The 26,711-nt window shown below is 38.4% G+C and overlaps 3 protein-coding genes across 4 annotated transcripts in view; 1 reads left to right on the top strand and 2 right to left on the bottom strand.

The window, feature by feature from the left end:
- adamts6 (ADAM metallopeptidase with thrombospondin type 1 motif, 6) overlaps window positions 1–8,856 on the bottom strand; it is an 86,497-nt gene extending 77,641 nt beyond the window's left edge. Inside the window, exons 1-3 of the mRNA XM_059538995.1 lie at window positions 8,491–8,856; window positions 6,622–7,004; window positions 5,029–5,393 (exon numbers count right to left, since the gene is read on the bottom strand). Coding sequence (XP_059394978.1) covers window positions 5,029–5,393; window positions 6,622–6,709 — 453 coding nt within the window. The 5' untranslated portion in view covers window positions 6,710–7,004; window positions 8,491–8,856. The remainder of the gene's footprint in view (window positions 1–5,028; window positions 5,394–6,621; window positions 7,005–8,490) is intronic.
- A 2,585-nt stretch (window positions 8,857–11,441) lies between these two features.
- Window positions 11,442–18,040, top strand: ppwd1 (peptidylprolyl isomerase domain and WD repeat containing 1). Its single transcript, XM_059539838.1, has 11 exons — window positions 11,442–11,599; window positions 11,873–11,975; window positions 12,740–12,843; window positions 13,003–13,123; window positions 13,572–14,019; window positions 14,129–14,319; window positions 15,191–15,380; window positions 16,184–16,365; window positions 16,446–16,527; window positions 16,614–16,796; window positions 17,862–18,040. The coding sequence occupies exons 1-11, from the start codon at window positions 11,485–11,487 to the stop codon at window positions 18,003–18,005; spliced, it is 1,863 nt and encodes a 620-aa protein (XP_059395821.1). The 5' UTR covers window positions 11,442–11,484; the 3' UTR covers window positions 18,006–18,040.
- Window positions 18,041–20,085: 2,045 nt separating this feature from the next.
- On the bottom strand, window positions 20,086–26,461 carry LOC132127762 (E3 ubiquitin-protein ligase TRIM23-like). 2 transcript variants are annotated; one of them, XM_059539840.1, is made up of 11 exons: window positions 26,310–26,461; window positions 25,365–25,527; window positions 25,150–25,271; window positions 24,175–24,453; window positions 22,810–22,992; window positions 22,513–22,728; window positions 22,295–22,429; window positions 21,862–21,991; window positions 21,663–21,773; window positions 21,447–21,571; window positions 20,086–20,708 (listed from the first exon to the last, which is right to left on the bottom strand). In XM_059539840.1, the coding sequence occupies exons 1-11, from the start codon at window positions 26,403–26,405 to the stop codon at window positions 20,529–20,531; spliced, it is 1,740 nt and encodes a 579-aa protein (XP_059395823.1). In that variant the 5' UTR covers window positions 26,406–26,461; the 3' UTR covers window positions 20,086–20,528. The 2 variants fall into 2 exon arrangements, with proteins under 2 accessions (XP_059395823.1, XP_059395822.1); XM_059539839.1 differs by having other exon boundaries at window positions 22,513–22,992.
- Between the last annotated feature and the right edge of the window lie 250 nt (window positions 26,462–26,711).

Genomic DNA, 26,711 nt, shown 5'->3' with positions numbered 1-26,711 from the left:
CTCCTGCAACCAACCCTGAATGCCTCTCCAAACAAACGTTCACACCATTCACAGCTCCTGCAACCAACCCTGAATGCCTCTCCACACAACCGTTCACACCATTAACAGCTCCTGCAACCCATCCTGATCACCTCTCCAATCAACCGCTCTCACCATTCACAACTCCTGCAACCAACCCTGAATGCCTCTCCAAACAACTGTTCACACCACTCACAACTCCTGCAACCCACCCTGAACACCTCTCCAATCAAGCGCTCTCACCATTCACACCTCCTGCATCCCCCCTCTCCCCCACACCTGCAATACAGATCAGCGAGGATGCGGTGCGCCAGGTCTTCAGGAAGCAGAAAAGGAAAAAAGCACCAGGCCCAGATTGTGTTACACCAGCCTGTCTGAAATCCTGTGCTGACCAGCTGGCCCCCATCTTCACAAAGATCTTCAACAGATCGCTGGAGCTGTGCGAAGTCCCTTCATGCTTCAAACGCTCCACCATCATCCCCATCCCAAAGAAATCCAAAATTACAGGACTAAATGACTACAGGCCTGTGGCTCTAACGTCTGTAGTCATGAAGTCATTTGAAAAACTGGTGCTGGCCCACCTGAAGGACATCACTGGACCCTTGCTGGATCCTCTTCAGTTTGCCTACAGAGCAAACAGGTCTGTGGACGATGCAGTAAACATCGGACTGCATTATGTTCTGCAACACCTAGACAGACCGGGGACCTATGTGAGGATCCTGTTTGTGGACTTCAGCTCTGCCTTCAACACGATCATCCCAAACCTCCTCCTGCCCAAACTAACTCAGCTCTCCGTGCCCACCTCCGTCTGTCAGTGGATCAACAGCTTCCTGACAGACAGGCAGCAGCTAGTGAGGCTGGGAAAATACACATCCAGCACCCGTACAATCAGCACCGGAGCTCCCCAGGGCTGTGTTCTCTCCCCACTGCTCTTCTCCCTGTACACTAACGATTGCACATCTAAGGACCCCTCTGTCAAGCTCCTGAAGTTTGCAGATGACACCACACTCATCGGCCTCATTCAGGACGGTGACGAGTCTGCTTACAGACAGGAGGTTAAAGAGCTGGCTGTCTGGTGCAGTCTCAACAACCTGGAGCTTAACACGCTCAAAACAGTGGAGATGATCGTGGACTTCAGGAGAAACCCCCCTGCACTCCCCCCACTCACCATCATGAACAGCACTGTGACTGCAGTGGAGTCATTCAGGTTCCTGGGCACCACTATCTCTCAGGACCTGAAGTGGGACATTCACATTGACTCCATTGTGAAAAAGGCCCAGCAGAGGTTGTACTTCCTTCGCCAGCTGAGGAAGTTTAACCTGCCACAGGATCTGCTGAAACAGTTCTACTCCACCATCATCGAATCCATCCTCTGCACTTCAGTAACTGTCTGGTTCAGCTCAGCTTCTAAATCGGACCTCAGAAGACTACAGAGGGTAGTCCGGACTGCTGAGCGAATTATCGGTACAACCCTCCCATCTATTCAAGAACTGTACTTATCCAGAGTGAGAAAAAGGGCTGTTAAAATCACTCTGGACCCCTCACATCCAGCACACTCCCTCTTTGAACTGTTGCCATCTGGTCGACGCTACAGAGCACTGAGCACCAGAACGACCAGACACAGGAACAGTTTCTTCCCTCAGGCAATCCATCTTATGAACAGCTGATAATAACTGTGGGACACACTACACTATTTATATTTATATACACTACACTTTTTATCCAACACACATACTTAGCGTACACGTAAATCTTTTGCACATAATATACATGTACATACATGGAACACACTATACTACTTATATTTATATTTATATAGACATACACTTATTTATCCAAACACACATACTTAGCGTACAGTTACAATTTTTCCACATAATATACATGTACATACATAAATGCTCTTTTTAATATACCTGCCATACATTGTCAATTTGTATATTGTCAATCCTTACCCACCTATTTGTATTTTTTTGTATTTTTTATTCCTTATTGTGTTTTTTTGTTCTGTCGCTGTTATGTTGCACTGCGGAGCTCTGTCACGAAAACAAATTCCTCGTATGTGTGAACATACCTGGCAATAAAGCTCATTCTGATTCTGATTCTGATTCTGATTCTGATCTCAACAAGCTTGCTGTTTACTGAACTCCTGAAACTATAGGTCTGCCCGGCGGTGTAGAGGTAAGGTTTTGTGTTTGCACGCAGACACTGTGGCTGCAGGAAATGCCTCAGGACCAGCAGAGCCACTCTAAATTCTCATAGATTTATGCAAGGGTGCTGCTGATACCAGGGTGGAATCCAATATCGAGGCCTGTCCTCCCACATGAACACCCCAGTTTAAGGTAATTGCACAGTGCCAGATCTCTTGGGAATTTTCCTCTCATTCTGTCTCCAAATTAAAGACACAAAATACGCGAGTGCAGTCTAGCTTCCAGTGATGGGGAATGGGGATGCTACTATAAAAACTGAATCTTGCCAAGATACAAGCTACTCATAGTTTAAAGTACTTAAACGACACTCAAGCATTTGGAAAAGTAGTTAAATGTAACTATGCTAAAGCTATTTCAAGGGAATAGTTCACAATTTAGTCACGTTGTTCCAAACCTGTATGCCTGTTTTTTCTAGAATTTTGAAAAATGTTTCATATATATATACTGTATATATATATATATATATATATATATATATATATTTATCATGTAGCAGCGTTCAACCGAATTGTTCACAAATAAATATGCTACATGTCCTGCAAGACCTCAAAACGATGAATGGATTCTTTCTGCAGTAAAGTTACAGAAGTGAGTATTCAAGGAAATTTGCAGGGTCACGCTAGTTTATACTAGCCAGAGCCGTGATCTAACATTTCGATAATCGCATTGCATTACAGGAAGCCACGTTTCACAGCAACCGTGAGGAGTGCGGTTTAGTTAAGCAATATCAAAGTCCCCACCAGATGAAATGCTCAGTGTGAGATAGGAATCAGCTGGCAAGGGGCTTGCAGGTGCAGGAGGGATTCAAGCCCAATGCGGAGAGACAGCTAAGCTAATATTTTGCTGTCACTCAGCAGTCACTTTAACAGTGAGCAGAAGCAGCCGTGTACACAGAGACAGGGACAGAGATAAGGACTCTGGCAGCAAAACAGACGAGGCGCTTTAACCTCTCTCTCCCTCTCGTGTTAGTCACACATGAGGCATAAGTTTCTTGAAGCTGCCTAAGCTTAATGTGATGTAGACATGCTGACTCATTGGCATGAAGCTCTGCTGTTAAACTGCTGAGCAAGACATCGATATTGACACTTTTCATGGTTAAAATCCTTTCACCTATCTGAGCTTAAAATGCAACATTTTGGCTGATTTTCCCAAAAAGTGTGAACAATTTGGTGTTATCAAAACATTTCTCTGCTTGTTTGAGCTTCCCAGCATTCCAACACTGGTTCGACCAATGGCGTGAGTTGGGGACACTCAATAGTCTGTGTCTGTTTGTCTGTTTGTCCAACCAATAGAGTGTTCAGTATATGCATTTATTGAGGTATTTTGCTATCAAAATTAGCATGTTAATGCAGCCGATTAACTTTTCCAGTTTAATGGCATTAAAAATACTTAACACATTTAACGCAGGGGCAAAGCAAGGGTTGGTCACCAGACTCACTACTGCTGCTTCTGACTTTTTTTATTGACAAGAATTGTGTTTATTTAGATGCAGAATGTCTTTACGACCACATCAAACAGGAGAGTTTTCGGACATGCACTTCACTTCCCCTCAGCATTAGGCACTAGTCAATTGTGCGCAAAAATGGTACAGGTAAAGAGGAACTTCAGTAGAACAACAGTGAACTGCGGTCAAATTAAATTTGGTCAGGACATATATCAGTAAAAATGAATCTTCATGTCCTGTCCTGTTATACTGTGCTTGTAGCGCATGCTCTTCAATTGCATGCACCAATACGACCATGCACGCTGTAGCCTGAATCATTTCATATTAAAGTGTGAATGAAACTACAAGCATGTGCATCAGATTCACGAGGTTGAGCAGCAGCTGCTCTTAAAGTAATAGCAGCCAAATAATCTAATAATCCAGCAGCTGTGATGTCTGTTAATCAAAGAACAAAAGGAAAAGGAGGAAATCAATAACTTTTTTAGCTTTTAGGATTCATCCACATTGAAATAATATCCAACAGTTGACGTGTATAGTCAATAGTTAAATAACATCGGTCTCAGTGATACTTGCCTTTATTCGTAAAAAAGATGGCATTAAACAAATGGTAAACATATACTTTATGTTGTTTCTATGTTCATTTGAAAGATTGAATGTGAAATTGCAATATAAAAGTATATTTAAAAACTAATGTTGGGTGGGATTAATGGTAATTAATTGTGATTAATTTCAGAAAAAAAGTGTGATTAATAAGTTGTTTTATTAATCGATTGGCAGCACTTACTAAACTGTGTGTTCTGGGTGGGTGGGTGCTAGCTGGTTGGCCACAAGCCCAATTCAAAAGAGCCCACCCAAGTCTCTATGATATTCTAGTCCATAGATACTGCTTGGGTCCCTTCTTCACCTATTTCTTTGCCAGGATAAAGTTTAAAAGTTTGATTGCTAAAAGTAATAGCACATCTCCGCAACAATGCACGTGGTTTAGAAATAATCATCAACAGTAAGGACAGCGTATCAGTCACATCAAGAAAGCGAAGTCAGCAAGTATGTGGCCCTTTAAAAAAAGTAAACACTTCAGCTGAAGATCTTTAGATATGTGGGCAATAAAATGCAATGCATATTCCACATGTCTTTGGCCAGCATGCTTTCATATCCCTGCCTGAATTTGCAATTTCCAATCTGTTCTTTTAAGCAGAAAACGGTGTGCTTTTTCCTGAGGTATTTTGGGGGGAAAAGCAGCTTGCTACAAATATTACAAATTCAGGACAAATCAGAAGGCTCTTTTAAGAAAGCAAATGTTACTTACCCTCTCAAACCCCCAAAAGCATGAAGATTTTCAAAGACGGATGTACTCACCAAGCCTTTGCAGTTGCTCAAAGCCACTTTTGTAGTGCTATATTGATCCAGTAGGAATCCAACATAGTGGCAGTTATCGACCACTGAATGCTGCCAGTCTAGTCCGTCTTTGCCCCAGTACTCTACTGTGAAATGTTTAGAAACCAGGTTGGGGTTGAGTGTCAGGTTCAGGTGAAAGTGCTTGCCGTAGGCTGAGAGTTTGTAAAAAAGCCTGGTCTCAGTGTGGTCCAGCTCAGTCTGGTCCAGTCCACGTCGCCGTCGACCAGGCCTGTAATGCTTCACAGTGTAACTCATGAACTGGCCCCTCTCATTCACCCGCACTGGTACTGTTAGCTGGTAATGCTCCAGCGTGGACAGGAATTCCGCTTTGTGTTTTGGGGAATAAAGTGAAGCAGATAACAGTGAGCAAAACAAAGCAGAGGGTAATCATGGGAAACCAAAAATCTGCAATTTCAGCAATGTAAGTAGCAGGTGTGCTCAGAGGAAAGATCAGTTGCTCAGAGATTGCTCTTTCAAGGCTTAGAAGAGTTTCGGTTACGTTTAATCCTCTAAAAACTTTGTTTCCGATGTTTCTCCTAAAATGCTTTGGGGAAATAAAAATAACACAAATCAATGTGTAGAGTAAAGCTAAGATAATTTGCTCTTGGAAGAATCTGATGAGAAATCGGATTGCAAACTCTTGAATGTCTCCATTGTTTCTCCTTCACAGCAGTAACATTTAAAGGGAGTTACACTTCTGTTTCTCTGATATATCTCCCAGTTATTTCAAATGTGTCTCCTCTTGATGTTTCAGAGTAGATATGGACAAATTTTAAAAGTTAAAATCAGAAGTCTTAAGGTTTCTCTTAAGGTTTTTCAGGAGCAACAATGGTGATACTTCAAAGGAAGCATAACTGAGATCACCATCTTCTGCAAAAGAAATACATTTTTCCACTGGACTGGCAAACCTGAGCACAGTTTGAGACATGTTGAGATCTCTTTTGGAATCCGATGGAAACACACAAGATTATTTTTTCCTCAAGGAGAAGAATCAGAAGCAGCAGACACAATTTTCCTCTCTATTTAGTCTCACTAATGTCTAGGAGAAACAAATGAGATATTAAAGGGATCTTTTGTAATCTTTTTTCTTTAGTAAAGGCCTCTTTGTCTCAATCGTTTCTTCTAGGTGTAGACATTATTAGGTCTGCTGCTCTGATTTTTCTCCTACAGCGTTTCAGCAGAGATCTCAAAAACATCTCGCACTGTGCTCAAGTCTGCCAGAGATCTCAAAATGAACTCATTTTTTTCCAAGATCAAATCATCTGAGTTATGCTACCCACATTTATTTTATAGCTCTGTACTCTTGCTGTATGTCAATAATTGTCTCATTTGTTCATCTGTTTATTTCTCCTAAGAAGAAGCATCTGAGATGAGCTTGACACTTACATGAAACATAACTGAGCAATAAAAAAGTTTCCTCTAGGTATAGCTGAAAGTCACTGTAAGCAGAAATGAATTATGGCTGGCTGCTGGTGAATTTTCAGAGCTGCTATGACATCAGCTGTTAGCTATAGTCATCACTATATGTTCTTGCCCACACGTTATTAAACCTACCTTGAGAGTTGTATGAAAGGACCTGAGCTTCAGCAGCGGCCAAGACCAGGCTAAATATCCAAGTCAGCGTCTTCCAAAAAATTTCCATAATTTAGGAAAGATCTGACATGGGGTGGGGTAGGGGGTTTGGGGGAGGCTACAAGTGGATTAAAGCGATATGATCAATCCAGCTTCGCACCATAACATATCCGTGACAAGCATCCTCGACACATTTGAATCTCAGTCCACACTTAATCCCAGGTTCAAAGATGTTCCTAAAGGTGACTTGATCCTGTACCTTTGTCAGCCATGAGCAGGGCAAGAATCCACATGAATTCTCTTCATGTTATTCCAAAACAGCAGATCTATCTTAGGAGTTTGTCCCAAATGGTCCATTTGTTTGCCTGGAAATGAATGAAAGTAGGGGGGAAAAAACTTGTCAGGGGAAAATTGCCAGTTTGTGATCATAAAATGGACTTTGACTGAACATAGCTCTTTAACTGCAAATACTAAGCATGCTTTGTCAGATTGCAATTCCATAGCTGTAACATCTGGACTTGAACCGGTTTGATCACACACGCACACACATAACGCTGAGCTCATAAGGTGTTGAGTTGGATGCCGTAACTTCAGGTTATCATTTTCACACCTGCACTTGACTATTAGCTGCCCTGCCTGTTTCCGACTCAAGGCATGAAAACCTGTTGCAAATAACTTGACTGGTGGCTGATTAGACTAAAGCTTCACCAGCAAATTACAACTTTTCCAGATTCTTGATGTGTGAATGAAATCAACAAGCATTTATTTCAAACCATGAAATCAAGCGTCATTTGGATTCAGATGCTACTGGAGCTCCTCTCAGAACTTCTCTAAACCATTCTTTTGCAGTTACAGCTTTGCATTTGGTCTCTAGATGGTTTTTAGTGGATGTGTGAAGTCAGTTCTCCTCAAGTTCACTTCACACAGGTGTCCTATCAGAGTAACACAGGTGCAGAACTTAATCCACTAACGTTTGACATCAAAATATAGTTTTGTCTTCATTTTGAACAGTATATTTTAATAGATTTGTAATATAAAAACACACAGCATGGCACTTAATTTTTCACTACATTTTTAAGTGTGTATTAAATGGATAGTTCACACAAAAACAACACTTATGTCATCGAGTACTAACTCACCTGTGTGCATTTCTCAAAAGAAGAAAACTGGTAACCAAACAGTTTTGATGACAACTAACAACAAATGCATGGACAAAACAACTATGGTGCATTTCCCCAAAACTATCTATCTATCTATCTATCTATCTATCTATCTATCTATCCATCTATCTATCTATCTATCTATCTATGAAGCAGGACTGAGTTGCAGTACCGTTGCTAGACTCAATGTATAGAGCTCTATGTGACAGTAAAAGCAACTCCAGAAGAAACTCACCGGATGAACATCAAATCAAATGCCAGTTCCAGCAGATATATCCTGTATGTCAGCTCATGTGTTTCTTACTATCGCAGCAGAAGCTGAAGCGGTAAAAGTGCAGACATGCATTCATAAGTTTAATAAAGGCTTCTTCCAGACAGCAGCTCGAGTCTAAAACGTGTCTGACCCAGACAGCTGGCAGCAGCCCAACACTATTACACTGACCGCTGAAATAAAAACACACCAGACCAATGAGAAGACTACTAATGCGCTCCAAGGGACTCTCTTTCTTTCTTTCTTTCTTTATTAAGTATCTTTCATTAATGTTGTCGTCTGAGATAAAGCCGTCACAAAGCATTACTATTAAAAACAGACTCCGTTATATTGACATGCATTGAAATCTTCTGTGCAAACTCCACTGGGAAAGCCCAGACTATCCTTCCTGTCCGAAAGACTGTAAGAAATGATAGTTACCGTCTTCATCTTTTATTGTAGAGCACATGCAGACAGTAGAAATCTTCATTTGATTCCACCTCAGTTCATTCTTCAGCAAATCTCTCGTTTCGCTTCAAGCCATTCTCATGCCAACAAATGTAGTTGTGTCCTTGTACAGAAAAAAAAGCTCTTCATGAACTCACTTCATCAGCAATGCAGGGGGGAAGACTCCAAAATATGAAAAAGTTGATGAATAAGTTAATAATCAGCTCATGTTTAACTATTTAAGTTTCCAGCGTGTGTGATGGCTTATTGTCTGGTCTCGTGCTCTTTGGTTGAACAGAGATGAATAATAACAGTAACGCACATCGGGGCGCGCGCTCGCAGTACAGCAGAGCTGATCACAGACTTGCAGCCTTTAATAGTGAAGCCGGATTTGAGGCAGCACTCAAACTCAAACACCGCCGGGGAGGTTCGCCATGACGTCATTGCAGATGTGCCTGCCGGTGCGCGCGCGCCTGATCGTCAGGTGAAGCAGGTAACAACACAAACCTCCAACAAACGATTAACAAACATCTTTATGCTTAACATTCAGATTGTCCGAGGCATGCAACAAGTCAAAGTCCTATTTAGAGTCAAATGGGATTGAAAATAAATTTCATTTAACATTATTTTCACAATAAATGTCAATACCCCCCCCCCCCGAAAATAAATTATATGTATATATATATATATATATATATATATATATATATTTTTTTTTTTTTTTTTTTTTTTTTTTTTTCAAGTGTCGATTGGTTAGACTGTCAAGTAATTTTTTTTTTTTTTATAAGTGTATATTATGGTTTATTTTTAACCATATTTTATATTGTTATCTGAAGCGCAGGTGTTTTCTTTTTCCATGTGATAGAACAGTGGCACAGACAGTAAATCAACAACAGAATAGAAAACCAGCGTTTGTAAATGTCATTACATATCAAATTAAAATAGAATGTAGTATACAAATAAATATCGTCTAGTGTTATGAAAGTGGTATTTCGCCCCGCTAGATGTGTGTTCGCTGATTGCGGTTTGTCGCTTAGTTTGCAGCGACACCCTGAGGTGACTATGTGACAGTGCACTGATTTACTGCAAATACAAAATCACACAACTGAAGCACTGATAAGCACTATTATCCCACTTAATGGTTTTAAATTATATGTCAAAGAAACCTTCAGCTGTTAGTGTGATTGTATATAGGCTGTTGTTCTGTTTTGATTTCTGTATGAAGCTTCATGTGGCTGTCATACTGCCTGTAGTGGGATGTTTTGGTTATTATGTTATTGTGTTATATGTTGTTTGTTGTTGTATTTGACTTCTAACAGGTGTTGTGGTATGGTTTATGTGATGCTGATATGTAATTATGTAAGTTGGTATGCTCTGTTTGTTGTAGATTAGGTTTCTCATTTTTATTTTTACTTTTTATTTACATTTTTAAGTGCTTTGTCACTTTAATCAGACTGAATAAGCTTCTTTTTTTTGCACTAAAAATCTTTTTATCTGCACTGTTTGTTCACTTCATTGGTTTGCACTCTATCTGCCATGTGCCTTGCGCTGCTTTATGTAACTTTATTTTTAATTTTATTATATGTCTTTTTTTACATTCCCTTATTGTATAGCTGTATCTTATATTTTATATTTGATCTAGATTTTTAGGCTCTACTGTTAGTGTTATCTGTATGCACCGGGGCTGACTTGCTGCTTTAATAATAAGGAATAATAATAAAATAAAATAAAAATAAATAATAAAAAAATAATTATTACCGGTATGTATAATTCCTTGCAAGTAACCCTAAACCAAACCCTAATCCTAACCTAACCATATAGTAGGCTAAGTACATGTAGTTAATTAATATTACTCAGTACTTAAATGTGTACGTATACTCTAACAAGGACACCTTAAAATAACCCCATATATATATATATATATATATATATATATATATATATATACATATATAATCATTCTTTATATGTTGATAGTTTATATGTTAATATGTGAAATATCATATCACACAAATAATAATAATGAAATACTTTGCAAATGCAAAATAAAGCAATTTCACATTGCCAGGTATGAATATAATTTAAGAATGACTGAGTTGTGTGAAGCTAAAGTTGCAGAAACACAGTAACGTTTGGAACTAATAAACTGTGGACCCTCTCATGGAAAGTTGTTGAGGGTTATGAGTCCTGAAATGGTTGTAGATCATTTCCAAGGTAACAAATTCTAGTGAATGTACATATACTCGGGAAACGGAGAGGGTTTCAGGCCAGTGAAAATGTCTAAATATGCTGTAGTAATTTGAAAATGTAAGAAATGTTAAATTAATAAGAAATAATATATCAACACAGAAGAAGAAAAAAACATACAGCCATTGGGTAATCAAATGAACATGTTAAGTGCATGTCATTAAAAATTAAAGTTAATAATAATTTTTTTTAACTAAAATTACATTTGCATTTGTTTAATTATGTCATATTTCCTGCATTTGTCCCAAGTTTTCAAGTTGGTGTGAAGAATGCAAGTATGTTTAGAGCTTTAATTACCTGATGAGACACACATAGGCATGCTGTAAAAGAAATATGCACATTTTAATTTACACATTTCAATACTTTGCACTTCATACATAAACTTCTATAGGCCTATGTGTGTTCATGTGTCAGCCTACATCTCTCACATTGCTTCATGTTAACCCTTTCACAAATGTCCTGAGGAACAACATTACCACTCAACAGATGAGCAGAGTTCAATACAACAGGATTACCACTGCACTTACTGTTGTAGAGTATGAAGAATTTTCCATTATTAACGTAAATGAAGAAAACAATGTTAGGTGTGGCGTTTCGAGGAGAATGCGTTTCATTTTGGTGGAGTGCCTACTAGCTGCAGTTTCTCTCCCGTCCTGTAGTCGGCGTGTGGAAGGTGTGGAAGGAGAGCCGATGGTTACCTTAAAACCACCATCGAAGAAGAAATATTAACTTCATTTGAAAATGGCGTCCGACGTTAGCCGTGATGCTTCTGAAAATAAACGCAAACTAGATGAAGATGAAGGCGAATGGGTCGGGCCTCTTCCCTGCGAGGCCTCACAAACTAAAAAGAAGAAAGGTAATGTTACGGTAACTGGATTTATGCTTCAAAAACCCGGAAGAGTCTATGACTGTGTCTCTAAACCCAGTGAGCTGCCTAACTATAGAGCCCTAGACAGCGTTTGTGGGCATTATAGTCACTAGTAATATGCCTAAAGTTTAAGATATTGAATTGAGACACAGTTAGCCGTTTCTATCAAATATTGGATGTGTTCTGTGTTCATAGCAGTGTGCTGTTTGGTTTGGTGGCTGAGATATGTTTTATTAATGCATCATATGTCTTCTGCTGCAGTTCTGGAGTATGAGAGACTGTATCTGGACAATTTACCCTCTGCCTCCATGTATGAGAGAAGTTACATGCACAGGGATGTTATAACACACATCGTGTGCTCCAAGTAAGTTCCCTCAGACTTGCCACCTCAAAATATTAATAATATATTAAAATAGTTTTTATTGCATGCCTGGTCAGACCAGTGGTTTTAATTAACCCCACCACGAAAAAAAACCCTCTCTCATTCTATATAGATACATATATAATTATTTATATTGTGACGCATTACATTATCATAGCTTAAAATTCTGTTGTAATTCCGCTGGAGACTCCAAAACCACAAAATCACAATCAGCCAGCTGTGCTTGTAACTTGTAAATCAGGTATATGATTTACAAGTTACAAGCAGAGCTTACAACCTTATGTAACAGAAAAATAAATGCATATATTTGCAAATATATAAATATTAATATGATATATATTTCTTAAATTTAAACATGTATGTATAGGTATTTATATACATATAAATGTAAACAGCACATATGCATACATTAGATTTGATTAGATTCAACTTTATTGTCACTGCACATTTAAGGTACAAGGCAACAAAACAGTTAACATCTAACCAGAAGTGCAATTAGCAGTAAGTACAGAATATACAGGGGCTACAGTATGTTACAAATGTACAATAAATATACAAATAAGGAAGTATTATGGACATAATTTACAGATTTTAAATACTATCAGCATGATATACAGATAGGAGTACTATGAACATACTATACAGTTGGATACACACACTTTTATTTTGGAAGCGATTCATCGATCTTACAGCCCTAAGACAAGTGCATTTGTTTGACTTGATTGTAATTCTTTTTACCATCCCAGAACTGATTTTATCATAACAGCGAGTCAAGATGGGCATGTGAAATTCTGGAAGAAGAAAGAGGATGATGGAGTGGAGTTTGTCAAGCACTTCCGCAGCCATTTGGGTAGGTGTCCTGTTATTACATCTGGTGAGCAAAACCCTAGCAAATACTTAAACGAGAGTGACAGCGACCTACAACACGCCTAGCATTGTGGGAGTGGATCTTTATTTCAGAAAATATCTCAAAACAGTGTTTGTAAATAAGTTTGTTTCTGGTTTGCAGGAGTGATCGAGTGTATCTCCGTCAGTGCGGAGGGAGCGCTCTTCTGCTCCGTGGGTGATGATCAGGCCATGAAAGTTTTTGATGTCGTTAACTTCGACATGATCAACATGCTCAAACTCGGGTAAAGCCTTGCTCTTCTGTTTGGAAATGTGCTGTATGTTTGTTTTTTGTTTTTATCTGTTTTGCTTTATTTTTACTTATTTTTTCAATAAAATGTATTCTTTAATATTCTGTATTAAATATTTAATGCTCATAGATGATACTTTTAAATTATACATAATTTATTTCAATATAAAATAATCAAAATATATAAGCAAAAATATTGAGCAGTTTGCTTTCACCTGGTGGGAGAAATGTATTTACATTTTTTTTTTTAAGTATGACTGTTTTTTTTAAGACTATTCCATTTTTTATAATGTCCATTATTTGTGTGTGTGTGTGTGTTCGTATAGCAATGCCACAAAAGTCACATAGTTTTATTCTATTCTGATAACATAAAACATTTAAAACCTATATATTCTTAGTTTAAAGTGATCTAAGAGTGTTAATAAAGTTTCTTTTTTTCCCAGCTTCCATCCAGGCCAGTGCGAGTGGATCTATAATCCGGGAGATGCCATCTCCACTGTAGCCTGTTCGGAGAAATCAACGGGGAAGATTTTTGTATATGACGGACGGGGAAGTAATCAGACCCTGCACACGTTTGAGAAGATGCACACCACGCCACTGTCTCAGATCCGGCTGAACCCGAAGTATCGCGTCATAGTGTCGGCTGATAAAGCGGGGATGTTGGAGTACTGGACGGGGCTCCCGAGCGAATTCAAATTTCCACGGCAGGTGGAGTGGCACTTCAAGACAGACACGGACTTGTATGAGTTTGCCAAATGCAAAACGTATCCCACCAGCCTGGCGTTCTCCCAAGATGGCAAGAAAATGGCCACCATCGCCACCGACCGCAAAGTCAGGATTTTCCGCTTCCTCACTGGGAAGCTGATGAGGGTGTTTGATGAATCCTTAACCGTAAGTTAGGGACTTTAAATAACTATACATATTTACTGATTTTAAAGAAGATCAAATGCGTGTTGGAAGAACGTGAAGTCATTTGTGGTGTCTGTGCACTGGATGGCAGATGTTCACCGAGCTCCAGCAGATGAGGCAGCAGCTGCCTGACATGGAGTTTGGCCGCAGGATGGCGGTGGAGCGAGAGCTGGAGAAGGTGGACGGCATCCGCCTGACCAACATCATCTTCGATGAGACTGGACACTTTGTGCTGTACGGCACCATGCTGGGCATTAAAGTCATAAACGTGGAGACGAACAGGTAGAGAACACACAGCACACAATAAACACACCTCTTCTATGATGAAGATGTTTGTCATTCCCAAATGATTTTTAGCAGATCGTTCCAGTCCTTGATTCTGATTGGTTGAGCCCCGTTCTAAGCTGTTGTAAATTACTCTATAAACGTACTGCTTTGTTTACTTCTGTGTGTTGCCCGGCATCTTTCTCAGGAACTTCATTCTTTGGGGGAAGAATACTGGTTTTATTAATATCATTTGCTCTGTTTTATTCTGTGAAACCTTACTATGTATGTGGAATAACTGTTTTATAAAAGTAATAATCCCTGTGAAGCCGTGGTTTACAGTGAATTTATAACAGCTAAGGGGGTCCTAACAATGCTGTAAACCATGGCTTCTTGTGGCTTATTGCTTTATTTTAACATGATCAATAATGTCAAATGAAATATCATATAGAGGACCTCTGCCAACACTCATGATTGTGTCAATAGGGTCAGTCTCTTAAAATATCAGAGGTTTTGAATAACTTGGCAAAATCAGTTCAGGTTGTAAATAGTCAAAAACTGAATATTTGAATACATAATTATTGATATTTCTTAAAATTACTTTATTACCATATTTTGTAAATATATTAAAAATGTCTACTTTCATCTATTACATTTTCACACCATTTTTTTCCCTCAGTGTAAATAACTTTTAACAGTTGCATGTTAACGGTTCTTCATGGAACCCCAGATTGCAAATAAAGAGCCTTTATTTTTAAGAGCTAATGTGTTGGTGGATTGTTATTACTTTATAGTCTATGGTACTCCACATGAGTCATTACTTTGAATCTTTTCAGCAGTTCTGAAAGTCTTTTTTTTTAACTGTGTCTGAACTGTTTTTGCTGTAAAGGTGTGTGCGGATCCTGGGCAAACAGGAGAACATCCGTGTGGTGCAGCTGAGTCTGTTTCAGGGAATAGCCAAGGCCATGCAGGCCGCTCCAACCATTGAGATGAAGGCCTCAGACAACCCAGCGCTGCAGAGCTCTGATCCAGACCCCACCATCTTCTGCACCGCCTTCAAGAAGAACCGCTTCTACATGGTGAGATCCAGACACTCACTTAACTCTTCCTGTTAATATCCAGAAGAATCTGACACACTTTAGACTCTAGAAGGATGATAATGTTCTGTTGATTATAAATGGGAGCTGGATTTATGTTAAAAAAATTGTGGAAAAATAATTTTGAACGCAAGTTTTTTTTTTTAAAGGAGCAGATCACCCCCAAAAAAAGATGTGCTAAAAACGTACTCGGCTTCAGGCCATCAAAGATGTAGATAAGTTTATTTCTTCATGGGAACAGATTTGAGGAAATGTAGCATTACATCCCTTTCTCACCAATGGATCCTCTGCAGTGAATGGGTGCCGTCAGAATGAGAGTCCAAACAGCACAATAATTCACGGTTGTAAGAAACAAATCCATCATTTAAGTTTTTAAACCATCATTTCTAGCTAAAAGTTGAATCCATAATAAACAAAAAACAAAAATGTCCATCCCGTTGTCCTCTCACATCAAAATCCCCTTACACATGTTTAAAAATATTTTGTCTTAGCTTAATATGTGCAAAGCAACAGTTTAGTGTCCTGATGGATTTCTTACAAACACAGCTTTTCAGTTCACAAGACGTTAATTAATTTTAGTGATGTGGATTGTGATGTTCTTATCAGCTGTTGTGACTCTCATTCTGACGGCACCCATTCACTGCAGAGGATCCTCTGGTGAACAAGTGATGTAACGCTACATTTCTCCAAATCTGTTCCCATGAAAAAGCAAACGCATCTACTTAAAATTTACCGTTATTGTTTTTGCTGTGAATGGGCTTTAATAATATGTTTATTTTGAACAGTTCACAAAGAGAGAGCCAGAGGACACCAAGAGTGCCGATTCTGACCGTGACATCTTCAACGAGAAGCCGTCTAAAGAGGAAGTGATGGCAGCCACACAAGCAGAAGGGCCGAAAAGAGTGTCAGACAGCGCCATCATTCACACCACAATGGGCGACATCCATATCAAGCTCTTTCCTGTGGAGTACGTTTCGTTTTATCGTTTAACAGCAGTTTGGCCTGAGAAGCCAGAATGCTTGTTCATTTATTTCTTTTTCTTCTTAGATGCCCCAAAACCGTGGAGAACTTCTGCGTCCACAGCAGGAACGGTTATTACAACAGCCACATATTTCATCGTGTCATCAAGGTGTGCGCTCCTGTCGGGTGTTTAGACGTGTTCCTCCGGAGGTTTGAGGATGTGATTGAACAGGTGATTTCTCACGTGTTGTGTAGGGCTTCATGATCCAGACCGGAGACCCCACGGGCACAGGGATGGGTGGAGAGAGCATCTGGGGAGGAGAGTTTGAGGACGAGTTTCACGCCACACTGAGGCACGACAGACCCTACACCCTCAGCATGGCCAACGCAGGCCCGGGAACCAACGGATCGCAGTTCTTCATCACTGTCGTCCCAACTGTAAGTCCTCCAAACGGCCTTGTGTTTTTGTTTATGGTCAGTAAGATTTGGGTTTTTTTTAATGTTTTTGAAAGGTCTCATCACAAGGCTGAATTTATTAAAAAATGTAATTCTATGATGCAAAGCTTGATTTTCAGCATCATTACTCAAATCTTTAGTGTCACATGATCCTTCAAACCATGTAAATATTTTTTATTATATCATTTTAATTGAATATTTTAATATGCTGATTTGATGCTTAAGCAACATAAAATAAAAACCTGGGTACTTTTATTCAGGATAGATTTTTTTCTTTTAATGGAAAGTTTAACATTAACAAATATTTTCATCAAATTTCTTTAATAAACCAAAATCATACTGACCCCAAACTTTTGAATTGTACATGTATAAGAGAATGTGAATATTTAAGGTCATTCCTTTTTTTGTTTCGTTAATAGGGATTTAATTAATTAATTTGGGTGTGTTTCAGCTACCGTATCCATTTTGCTTATGAAAAATTCATATTCACTGTTATTGCTGTAAATTTATACAGAACAAAATTATGAAACTATGCCATTCTGTTTCTATATACAGTACTTAATAGACACAGGAATCAACTGCATTAATGTTAACTGTTGTAACTAAGTCTAAAATTATTACAGGATTAAATTGTATCACCTGCTTTTATTCTTATGTACGCTTTTTAATGTATTCTATTAAAATATTGCATTGAGTAATGTTAATTCAGTAACAGTTTTGAAGGTTATGTTCGTTTATTGAAGGGTCCATCGTACTGATTCAAATGAGCTCGTGAATCTTTTTGAATGATTCGGTAAAGGTTCTTTTGCTTATTGGGCTCTAGTTTCAGCAGTAAAGGCAGGAAACATAATAAAAATTGGCCTAATTACACAATTAGGTCATTCATTTAATATGTGGTCATAAAATGAATGTCACACCATTGTCACTTTGTGAATGTCTTGTAGTTACCATGAATCTTGGAAAATCACCAAGTTTTTCATTTTGAGCTGACATCGGTTGAGCGGAGTCAGTTCAACTAACTTTTGATCAAATTTTCTCTCCAATTAGCCCTGGCTGGACAACAAGCACACGGTCTTTGGGAGGACCACTAAAGGTATGGAGGTGGTCCAGAGGATCTCCAACTTGAAAGTCAACCCCAAAACCGAAAAACCATATGAAGACATCAGCATCATAAACATCACTGTCAAATAGATGTGCCGCCTGAGCTGTTCGCTTCTGATTTTTTTTTAAATAAAGTATCTTTTTTAAAAATAATACTAATACTGTTTCATTAGTCATGCATCATTCAAAATTAGTTTTCAGCACTGTTTTTAATAGCATAACATTATGAATGGTTATACAAAAAGCCATCATCAAATCAACAACAAACGTGGATGTGCACTGTGCTTCTTGAGAGGCTTCAAAACTCACATTAACGACAAAGCCTTTCACAACTTCAGATCCTCCTGCGAAGGGGGCCAGGAAAGGCTTCACACATGCGTTTCATCTAAATACAGTTAGGCAACATCACATAGCAATGAGGATCAATGTTTCAAACCAAAGGATGGTTCCTTAAACCGACTAATGCGGATAATCTGTCAAATAATGGAGCGTTTACATACAGCCACATCTGTGTTATAGCCGAAGTTCACCGATGAACCAATATTCATATAATGTAACAGTTTTTGCTTTAGTTAAGACGCTAAGAAATACTTGCTCTAACAAATGAGATATAGCCAGATATTAATAAGCAGTGGGCAAATGAACTGGGAGTGAGTTTATACATTTTATGACAACTACAATCCTAAAACATAACTATCAGTAACATTATCTTTTGCCACAGACACGTCCATCTCTCCTTACATGGTGAAAATACACCTACAACCATGCACCAGTCTTAAGACCACAATGTACATTTCAATAAATATTTATAGGCTCATTTAAAGCCAAAGAGTCACAATAGCCATAAAAAAAAAAAAAACTAGATTAATGGTATGCCTTTGGGTGAATCTCACAAAAATGCATGTGAGTCACATTTCCCCCAAAATCAATTTAAATTTGCATAACTGAAAACAAAAGAAAGAAAAAAACCTACACTGCTTTTTCAAACGTTACAAATATTTAGCTCTCGTAATTTTCATAACAATGAAGCACATTATACTCCATACAATTGTTGAAATTTCTTCCCAGTTATAATTTTCACTACTGTACTACGATTTATTTTAACACGAATCCATAAAGGCAATCCTACCATGTGTAGCATTTCACATTAATGAGATTTAGTTTTTTTTTTTTTACATTACGGTTAAGAGAATATGAGGGTAAGATGTGCTTGATTGTAAAGAAAATCCGTAATGCTCCTAAAACAGGTTTCTTAATGCCAATATATAAATATTTTTTCTTTGATATTAAAGGAAAGCATGACCTATTCATGTTATTGTAAGATTTTGTGAAATTCACCCCTCTACTTTCATGTAACTTTAGAACAATGGCAATGGAATTTGATCACGTTTTTTCTCACTATTTCAGTAGCTGATTGACACATTAACAGGCACTTCACATTGCAGAAACTGTAAATCTGGTGATTGATGCCTAGTTTTCTCCTTACCCCAGGGGCTTTTCCTATGATTAAACATTTAATAGATCTATCTAAACCTTGTGCTGTTTGCACACAACACTATTGGGATTTCAGGAGGGTGTCTGTACAGAAATGACCACTATATTTTGCTTAAGCACATCTACTATATATGTGCAAAATATCTCTAGGCATTAGTCACTATTAAACAAATGATCAAAATGAGTAAAGTGAGCACGAAAAGATGAGTATCATAAACTACGTTAAAGGAATAGTTCAAAAGTGAAGAAAAAAAATGCTGAAAATGTACTCAAGATGTAGAGGAGTTTGTTTCTTCATCTGAACAGATGATGCAATGGGAATGTAGCATTGCATCATTTGCTCACGAATGGATGCTCTGCAGTGAATGGCTGCTTTCAGAATGAGTAAAGAAATATGCGTGGATCAAAAACTCTTTACAAGCCATAACAGCTGTAAACATACGTCAGTGGATTTTGATTACAAACACGCAGCTTTTTGCTTCACAAGACGTTAACTGATGGACTGGAGTGGATTATTGTGATGTCTTTATCAGCTGTTTGGACTCATTCTGACGGCACCCATTTACTGCAGAGTATCCTCTGGTGAACAAGTGATGCAATGCTACACTTCTGTAAGTCTGCTTCCATGAATAAACAAACTCATTTACATCTTGGATGGCCTGAGAGGGAGTACAAAGTTTAGTTTGTAATGTCCATCAACTTGTTTTGAAAGGAACAGTCCAGGTTAAATACACATTAATGAAAAGCATATGCAAATGTTCTTGATTACAATCTCTGTGATAGGGATCCAAGCAGGGACTATCCAACAAAAAAACATTTTTACAGTAAAGCATGTCTACAGGGCAACCGAAGCAACTGCCACAGCGGAGTTGAAATGATGTTTGATGGTAACCGGCAGCGTGCTGCCTTGTATTTAACCTGGAGTCCTCGCTTCAATCACTCCTATTTAAGCTCCACTTATGTACACCACTGAGCCATGAGCGCACACCGCAGCAAGTCTACTAATGTATGATGGTACGACGTGGTACTGTGGGTAAACATGAGCAGGGTGACTGTGCAAATGGCATGGTCCAGCTTGAGTTTTAAGTCATAAGTCTATTAATAGTGGTTAAGCGTCCTTCAGGCCACATCCAGAACTCCTGCGGCCACCAGCTGGCGTGAGAGCCAGTCTAACCCCTCGTGTAGACCCATGCCACTGCGGGCGTCACAGCCCTGGATGTGCCAGCTGCGGCCGCAGCACAGTTTGTGTAAGCTCAGGAGCTCTGTCATCTCCTCCACAGACACCGCACCAGGAACGTCCTACAGAAAGACAAATCTTGTTAGGAGTTCAAGGTCAAGGATTTGATTCACAAAGAACACACATATTGGCAAAATGCAATAATCTGATAAATACATAATGTACACTACGTGCATAATAGTCACGTTTTTTGAATTTCTCCAAGCACATTTTACAGATATATAAGTCGAGTGTACTTTTACTGATAAAATTAGCCAAAAAAGAGGTTTAACTCAGACTGAGATATCAAAAATGATCAAATCCCCATGAGAAATATTCAAAACTAATGCGATACAGAAATTGCAAGGGAAGACATGGGCAATGGACAGCAAAATGCTCACTGGGTCAGTGAGGTCAAAAAAAAAAAAACCCGGTGGAGAAGAAAAGATGTTAACTGCAAAAGATTTAAGAATTAAATGTGAAGAATTAGGTGTGAAACTATTAAGAACCATTTAGTCTCCAGTGCCACTATTTTCCAGAACTGCAATCTTCCTGAAGACTCAAGAATTAAAAGGTGTCAGATTCTAAGACACTAAAAAAAATGACCATCACTTTATAAAAATAACATGCTGAAGTATTGTGAAACACATTAAGACTCATTTTTAATAGGCTTTATTGACAAATAAGTTGCGAGTGACTCTTGAAGGACCAGCATCTTTTTCCATACATATGCATATAAGGCACATTAATGAGATGTGTTTGTATGAATGTCCCTCCACTCAGAATTTCTAATTAAAATAAACATTTGTCAAATCTCTCACCTGTTTGTTGGCGAAGATGAGCAGCAGAGCATCTCGGAGCTCTTTCTCTGTCAGCAGTTTGGCCAGTTCACTGTGAGACTCCATCAGCCGGTCTCTGTGACAGCTGTCAATCACAAACACCACCGCTGGGAGACCACAGAAGAACAATTTCAGTCATATTCACTCATTATACAAGTAATGTGACTGTGTGGGTAAACACAGTAAAGTGAACTGTACCTTGTGTGTTCAGATAGTAGTGTTTCCACAGGGGACGGAGTTTGTGTTTGCCACCAACATCCCAAATGGTGAATTTCAGGTTTTTGTACTCAACAGTTTCCACGTTAAAACCTAAAACAGAAAGTAAACCTCTAAATATTCAAACAAGAAGGCGTGTTTGGATTTGTATACATCCTGTATTGAAGATTCAAGTAGATACCTATGGTCGGTATGGGCTGCATAAACTCATCTTGCTTCAGTTTGAAGAGAATAGTAGTTTTGCCAGCTCCATCTAAACCCAAAGTCACAACCCGGATCTCCATTTTTGGACCAATGTGCACACGGTTGTCCTGGAGAAAAGATGGACTCGTCAGTTTAATTAGGATGATACATCCTCTTTTGTTCCACCAGACTGGGATTCCCAAATTGCCTAAAATTTCTTTGTTTTTCTATTGGTATGCATTCATCAAACTAATTTTCAGTTATTACCTTCAGCAAGTATGAAAATAATAGGAAAACAAACCAAAAAACAGGCCTTTTCAGGATGCATGGTCACCTTATTTCAATAAATAAAAAATGTAAAATACAAATTGAACCACATAACATTTTACAAGCTGAACTGACCGTGCTATGACACAAAAAGGTCAAATTACCTTAGTGAAAGTAACAGGGATGCCTGCATCCAGCTGAATGTGGTCGGCCAGCTCTGTAAACTGCTGCTGCTGTTTCTGCAGTGTTTCTAGTAACCGGTTGATCTCCTGTTTCGCCAAAACCACCCTGCAATCATCCTAGCGGAAAAACACAACAGAGCAACTCAAATGCCTGAAGTGCTCATGATCCCAGTGATTGTGTCAGGTGTTTGAGTCTGTACCTGCTGCAGTGTTTTCTCGCAGTGCAGGCAGGCAGTGGACACCTGGGACAGCAGTATGGTCATGTCCTCCTGCTGCTGTCGAAGCCAGATCAGCCTCTCTCGGACGTGTGCGTCCACCACGCTCAGAGCCATCTCCTCCTGACGGCACAGCGTCTCGTGGAGATCCGCAAAATAGGCACGCACACAAGATCGGGCACTTTCGGCAGCTCCTGGTACCTGAGTGGAAACCAGGGAAGAGTTCAGTGCAAACTTATTTAGATTGCAAATGCAATATGAACACATAAAACACACTCCTACATGTTCAGTGTGAGCCATGCCCATGCTGTCCTCCACAATCTGCTCTCCTCCTTCAATCTGCTGCACGATGCCCACTAGTTTCCTGGAGTACTCCGACACTTCCTCTGTGAATGTTCGGATGCAGTGTGCCATATCCAGAATAGATGCTCGGATCTGGTTGGCTTCAGCCTCCAGCACAGCATGCTGGTGAAGTGTTTCCATGAGAAAAGATTGAAAATGTGAATCAGCCTTGGTACAAAATATCCTCTTACCAATAAAACAATGTGTGAATGGGTAAAAATTGTTTGACTGACAGTGAACTGATATGATTCTAGATTCACTAGCATAGTATTTGATTCAACTAAATTGAGAACAACTGAATTAAATTCAATACAATGAACAGCAAACCGATTAAGTAAAATAAATAAATATATAAATAACTGTCCAGCTTTATTTTACTATAATTGATAGACTAGTATATGTTTTATTAATACTTTGAATCAGAGTTATTTCAGTAATTAAAAAAAAAAAACTGTTACTTGGAATAAAATACATATTAACAGAAATAAAATATTTTTTCAACTAGTTGCGGTTCTCATTTTAATTTAGTATAGCTGAAGTATAATTTTTAATTAGTATAATTTAGTATAAAAAACCTCAAATTAAAATAAAAGCTGAGAATATAAAAATAAAAACTGGTGTAGAAAATGTGAATTAAAAACTACTACAGTATTTCTATGATGCTATATAACACTGCTTTAAGTTATTTTTTTAATATACATTTTCCACATCTTTAATTTTTTTGTTTAAATTAGTCATTTCATGAGTGTGTGATTTATTATTATTATTTTAAATAAGTCTATACAGCTTTTATCATTACCTCAGTTTTAGTTCTGGTTATTTTAGTACTTCAGGTTAAACTAAATGAGAAATATTGCCTTGCAAGTAGCAGATTTTTTTTTTTTTTTTTTAAATTAATGTTTATTTTATTTGAAGTAAAAATGTATAATAAGTAAGGCTTATTTCAAATTAAATGTTTTTTTATTATTTTAGTTTGTTTTAACAATAATCCTTCTTCAGTGTTATTGCACCTGAAACAACACTATTGCAAATTATTAAGACAGATTTCAAGATATTTCTCAAATACATAAATCCAGTTGCAAAAAAAACAAAACAACATTAAACAATGCCTCTAAAATATAACTGCATTGTTAAATTCCTAAAAATGAATGAAATCAGAAAATCTGCTTCAAGACTCAATGCATGACTGAACCTGAATCAAAACTTTGTGAATAAGAAACAAACTATATAAAACAATCCAAGCCAATATTCTAAGCCTAAAGACTAACAAGTGGTTTTGAATTATATTGCATTAAGGTTCTGCACCTTGTGTCCTTGGTGCTTCCCGTACTCCTTGCACACGCAGCACATGAGCGGCCCCGGCTGGCAGCCGTCCTCCAGGCAGACAAACTCAATGGCGTGCACCTGGTGCTGTGGACAGAGCATCTTCTCATGGGGCTTGTCTGCCAGCGGCACACGCCGGTGTTTGGCCAGTGTCCGGGTGGAGTGGGTGAGCTGGGAGCACTCGGCACACAGATGTGTGGCACAAACAGTGCAGTACATGGAAGCAGTGTGAGTCTCATCCTCATCACAGCGGATTATGCACTAATAGAGACATGAGACATGAAATTAATTGTGTTCATAAAAAATGATTCATAACAATATATAGCACACCCAAATCAACTGTAGGTGAGCTGGATGAAATGATAATATAAACAAATAAAAATATAGAGCCCATACAGTACACAGACTTGCTTAATGACAAATTTCAATGAGCAAGGTTATAGTCAATTAACCCTCCTCAGACTTACAAAACATGCAAAAGCTAATTTGACAACCAGCTATTAATAATAAATCACCTTCACCTTTCACAAAATCCCCCCCAAAAAAACTAATTATCCCCCATCCAGCAAAAATTCATCATTAAGTTGCATTAATTGATTTTACACTCTTTAAAATGATGTGTCGTCAAATGTGCTCATACTTTTGCATGTTTCGTAACTTTGAGGTAGGTCCATTGACCAAAACACTGCTCATTAAAATTAGTCATGATGCAAACCTCAGTATTGTGCAGGATCTATATATATATATATATATAGTTTATACAGGGAGCCACAGCAATAAAATAATTATTGTATAATAGAACTAAATGTATTAATAAAACATCACAATGATAAAAAAAAAATATTACGGTATTAGTATTAATAGTATTCTAATTAACAACATTATTATTTTTATCATTGTTACTATTATAAAGAATATAAAATAGACATTTCATAATAAAAAGTGTCTCTCTCTAACCTCTCCCATCTCTCGAAGCACATCCTCAGACATGCCTGACTGACTGCTGGCCCCATTCTGCAGCCGTTCGAGCAGTTCTAGCAGAGCAAAGTTCTTCTTCAGGCCCCACACACCCGAGTCTCCTGGAGAGTAAAATCAGATGGAGTGAGACATTGCTTTCCTTTCTTTAGGATTATACTGTTAAATGAAGAATAGAAAGGCAGTGTTTAACTCACCCAGCTCTGTGGCCTGTCGGTCAAAGGGGCAGCGAACTGCCCTGCCGTGAAGAGGCAGACGGGTCAAGCAGTCGTGACACACCGTGTGTCCACACAGCAGCAGACGCGGCACCTTGTCGCCTTGCAGTGAAAACACATCCTCGCAAACACCACACTCCAACACCTTGAGAATGGCACAAAAATATGCAAACAAAAGCTTTAAAAATATATATTTTGCTTGAAAGGTGTGTGCTTGTGCAGTCTTTCTTTAAAAGTACACATATTGTATTATTTTGGTTGTCTAATTAAATAGTATTTACATATATTTACATTTTGCCTTGGGTGTCTAAATGCTTTTTGGAATAAAAAAAATGAATATAAAAAAATATATATATTGAACTGAGATTTTAAATAAGATTAATTGAACATCACACTATCGTTTGGCATGAAGAGTGATATATACTTCAGTAAATTACAATCATATCCAGTCCAATGTTATTTTGCAGCAACATACATATCTGTTATACATGAATACGCATTGATTGAGCACCACTTATTTATCCATAATTTCATAACAGCAGCTTTAAAATTTCTCAAATAAGTCTAATTTGAGCCTAAATGTGCACCTTAGGTTTTTAAACACGCCTCTCTAGTGTCCGAACACAGTTGATCATTTAGCTAGCCAGCTAACTCAGTGCCATTACTTTCAAATCTGTACATTTATCAATACAACACAATATTTCATTACAAATTAATGTTTAAAGTGTCATGATGAGTTTATAAACGAATGTGTAACAGTGTTTAACATAAAGAACGCAGTGACAGTTTTGAATGTTGCTATCATTAGCGTGCTAACGCCCTGCCGCAGCTCACTGAACTCCGGCAGGACAAAAAATAACATCCACCACATGCTTTTTATGAGCTAAACCTCTAGTGTAGTGGTTATTTATGTCGTATGCGTCATACCTTCACCGCATTAGCGGTTGTACTGCGGCCGTGTCTCACACAGGGCTCCATCGCCGCTGCGCTCGTCTGTTTATTTACACCGACAGCAGCGGCCATCCTCGGACTGAACCAACTGATGATAAATCGGTGTGAACTTCACACACTTCTGTTGGACACGCTCAAGCTGTCAAACAGCAAATGAAAAATATCATAAGAATAAAATCTTCTGTTAACATCTTCCTGACCCAAATTTGTATCACGGATATTTATTGTATTACTAAATGAACTTATACCAATCGTTCTCATAGTTACCCCTATAATGACAGTGGATCGGTCCGTCAGCTGTTTCCGGTTTCTTTTGATGCTGTGCAAGTGCTCCGCAAATGTGTTTAGAAGCGATGACAGTTTCCTGCTTTTTCTTGA

The sequence above is a fragment of the Carassius carassius genome, chromosome 45, assembly GCF_963082965.1.
Source record: "Carassius carassius chromosome 45, fCarCar2.1, whole genome shotgun sequence".
Classification (NCBI taxonomy): Eukaryota; Metazoa; Chordata; class Actinopteri; order Cypriniformes; family Cyprinidae; genus Carassius; species Carassius carassius.
This window is presented reverse-complemented; position numbering and strand designations above follow the sequence as displayed.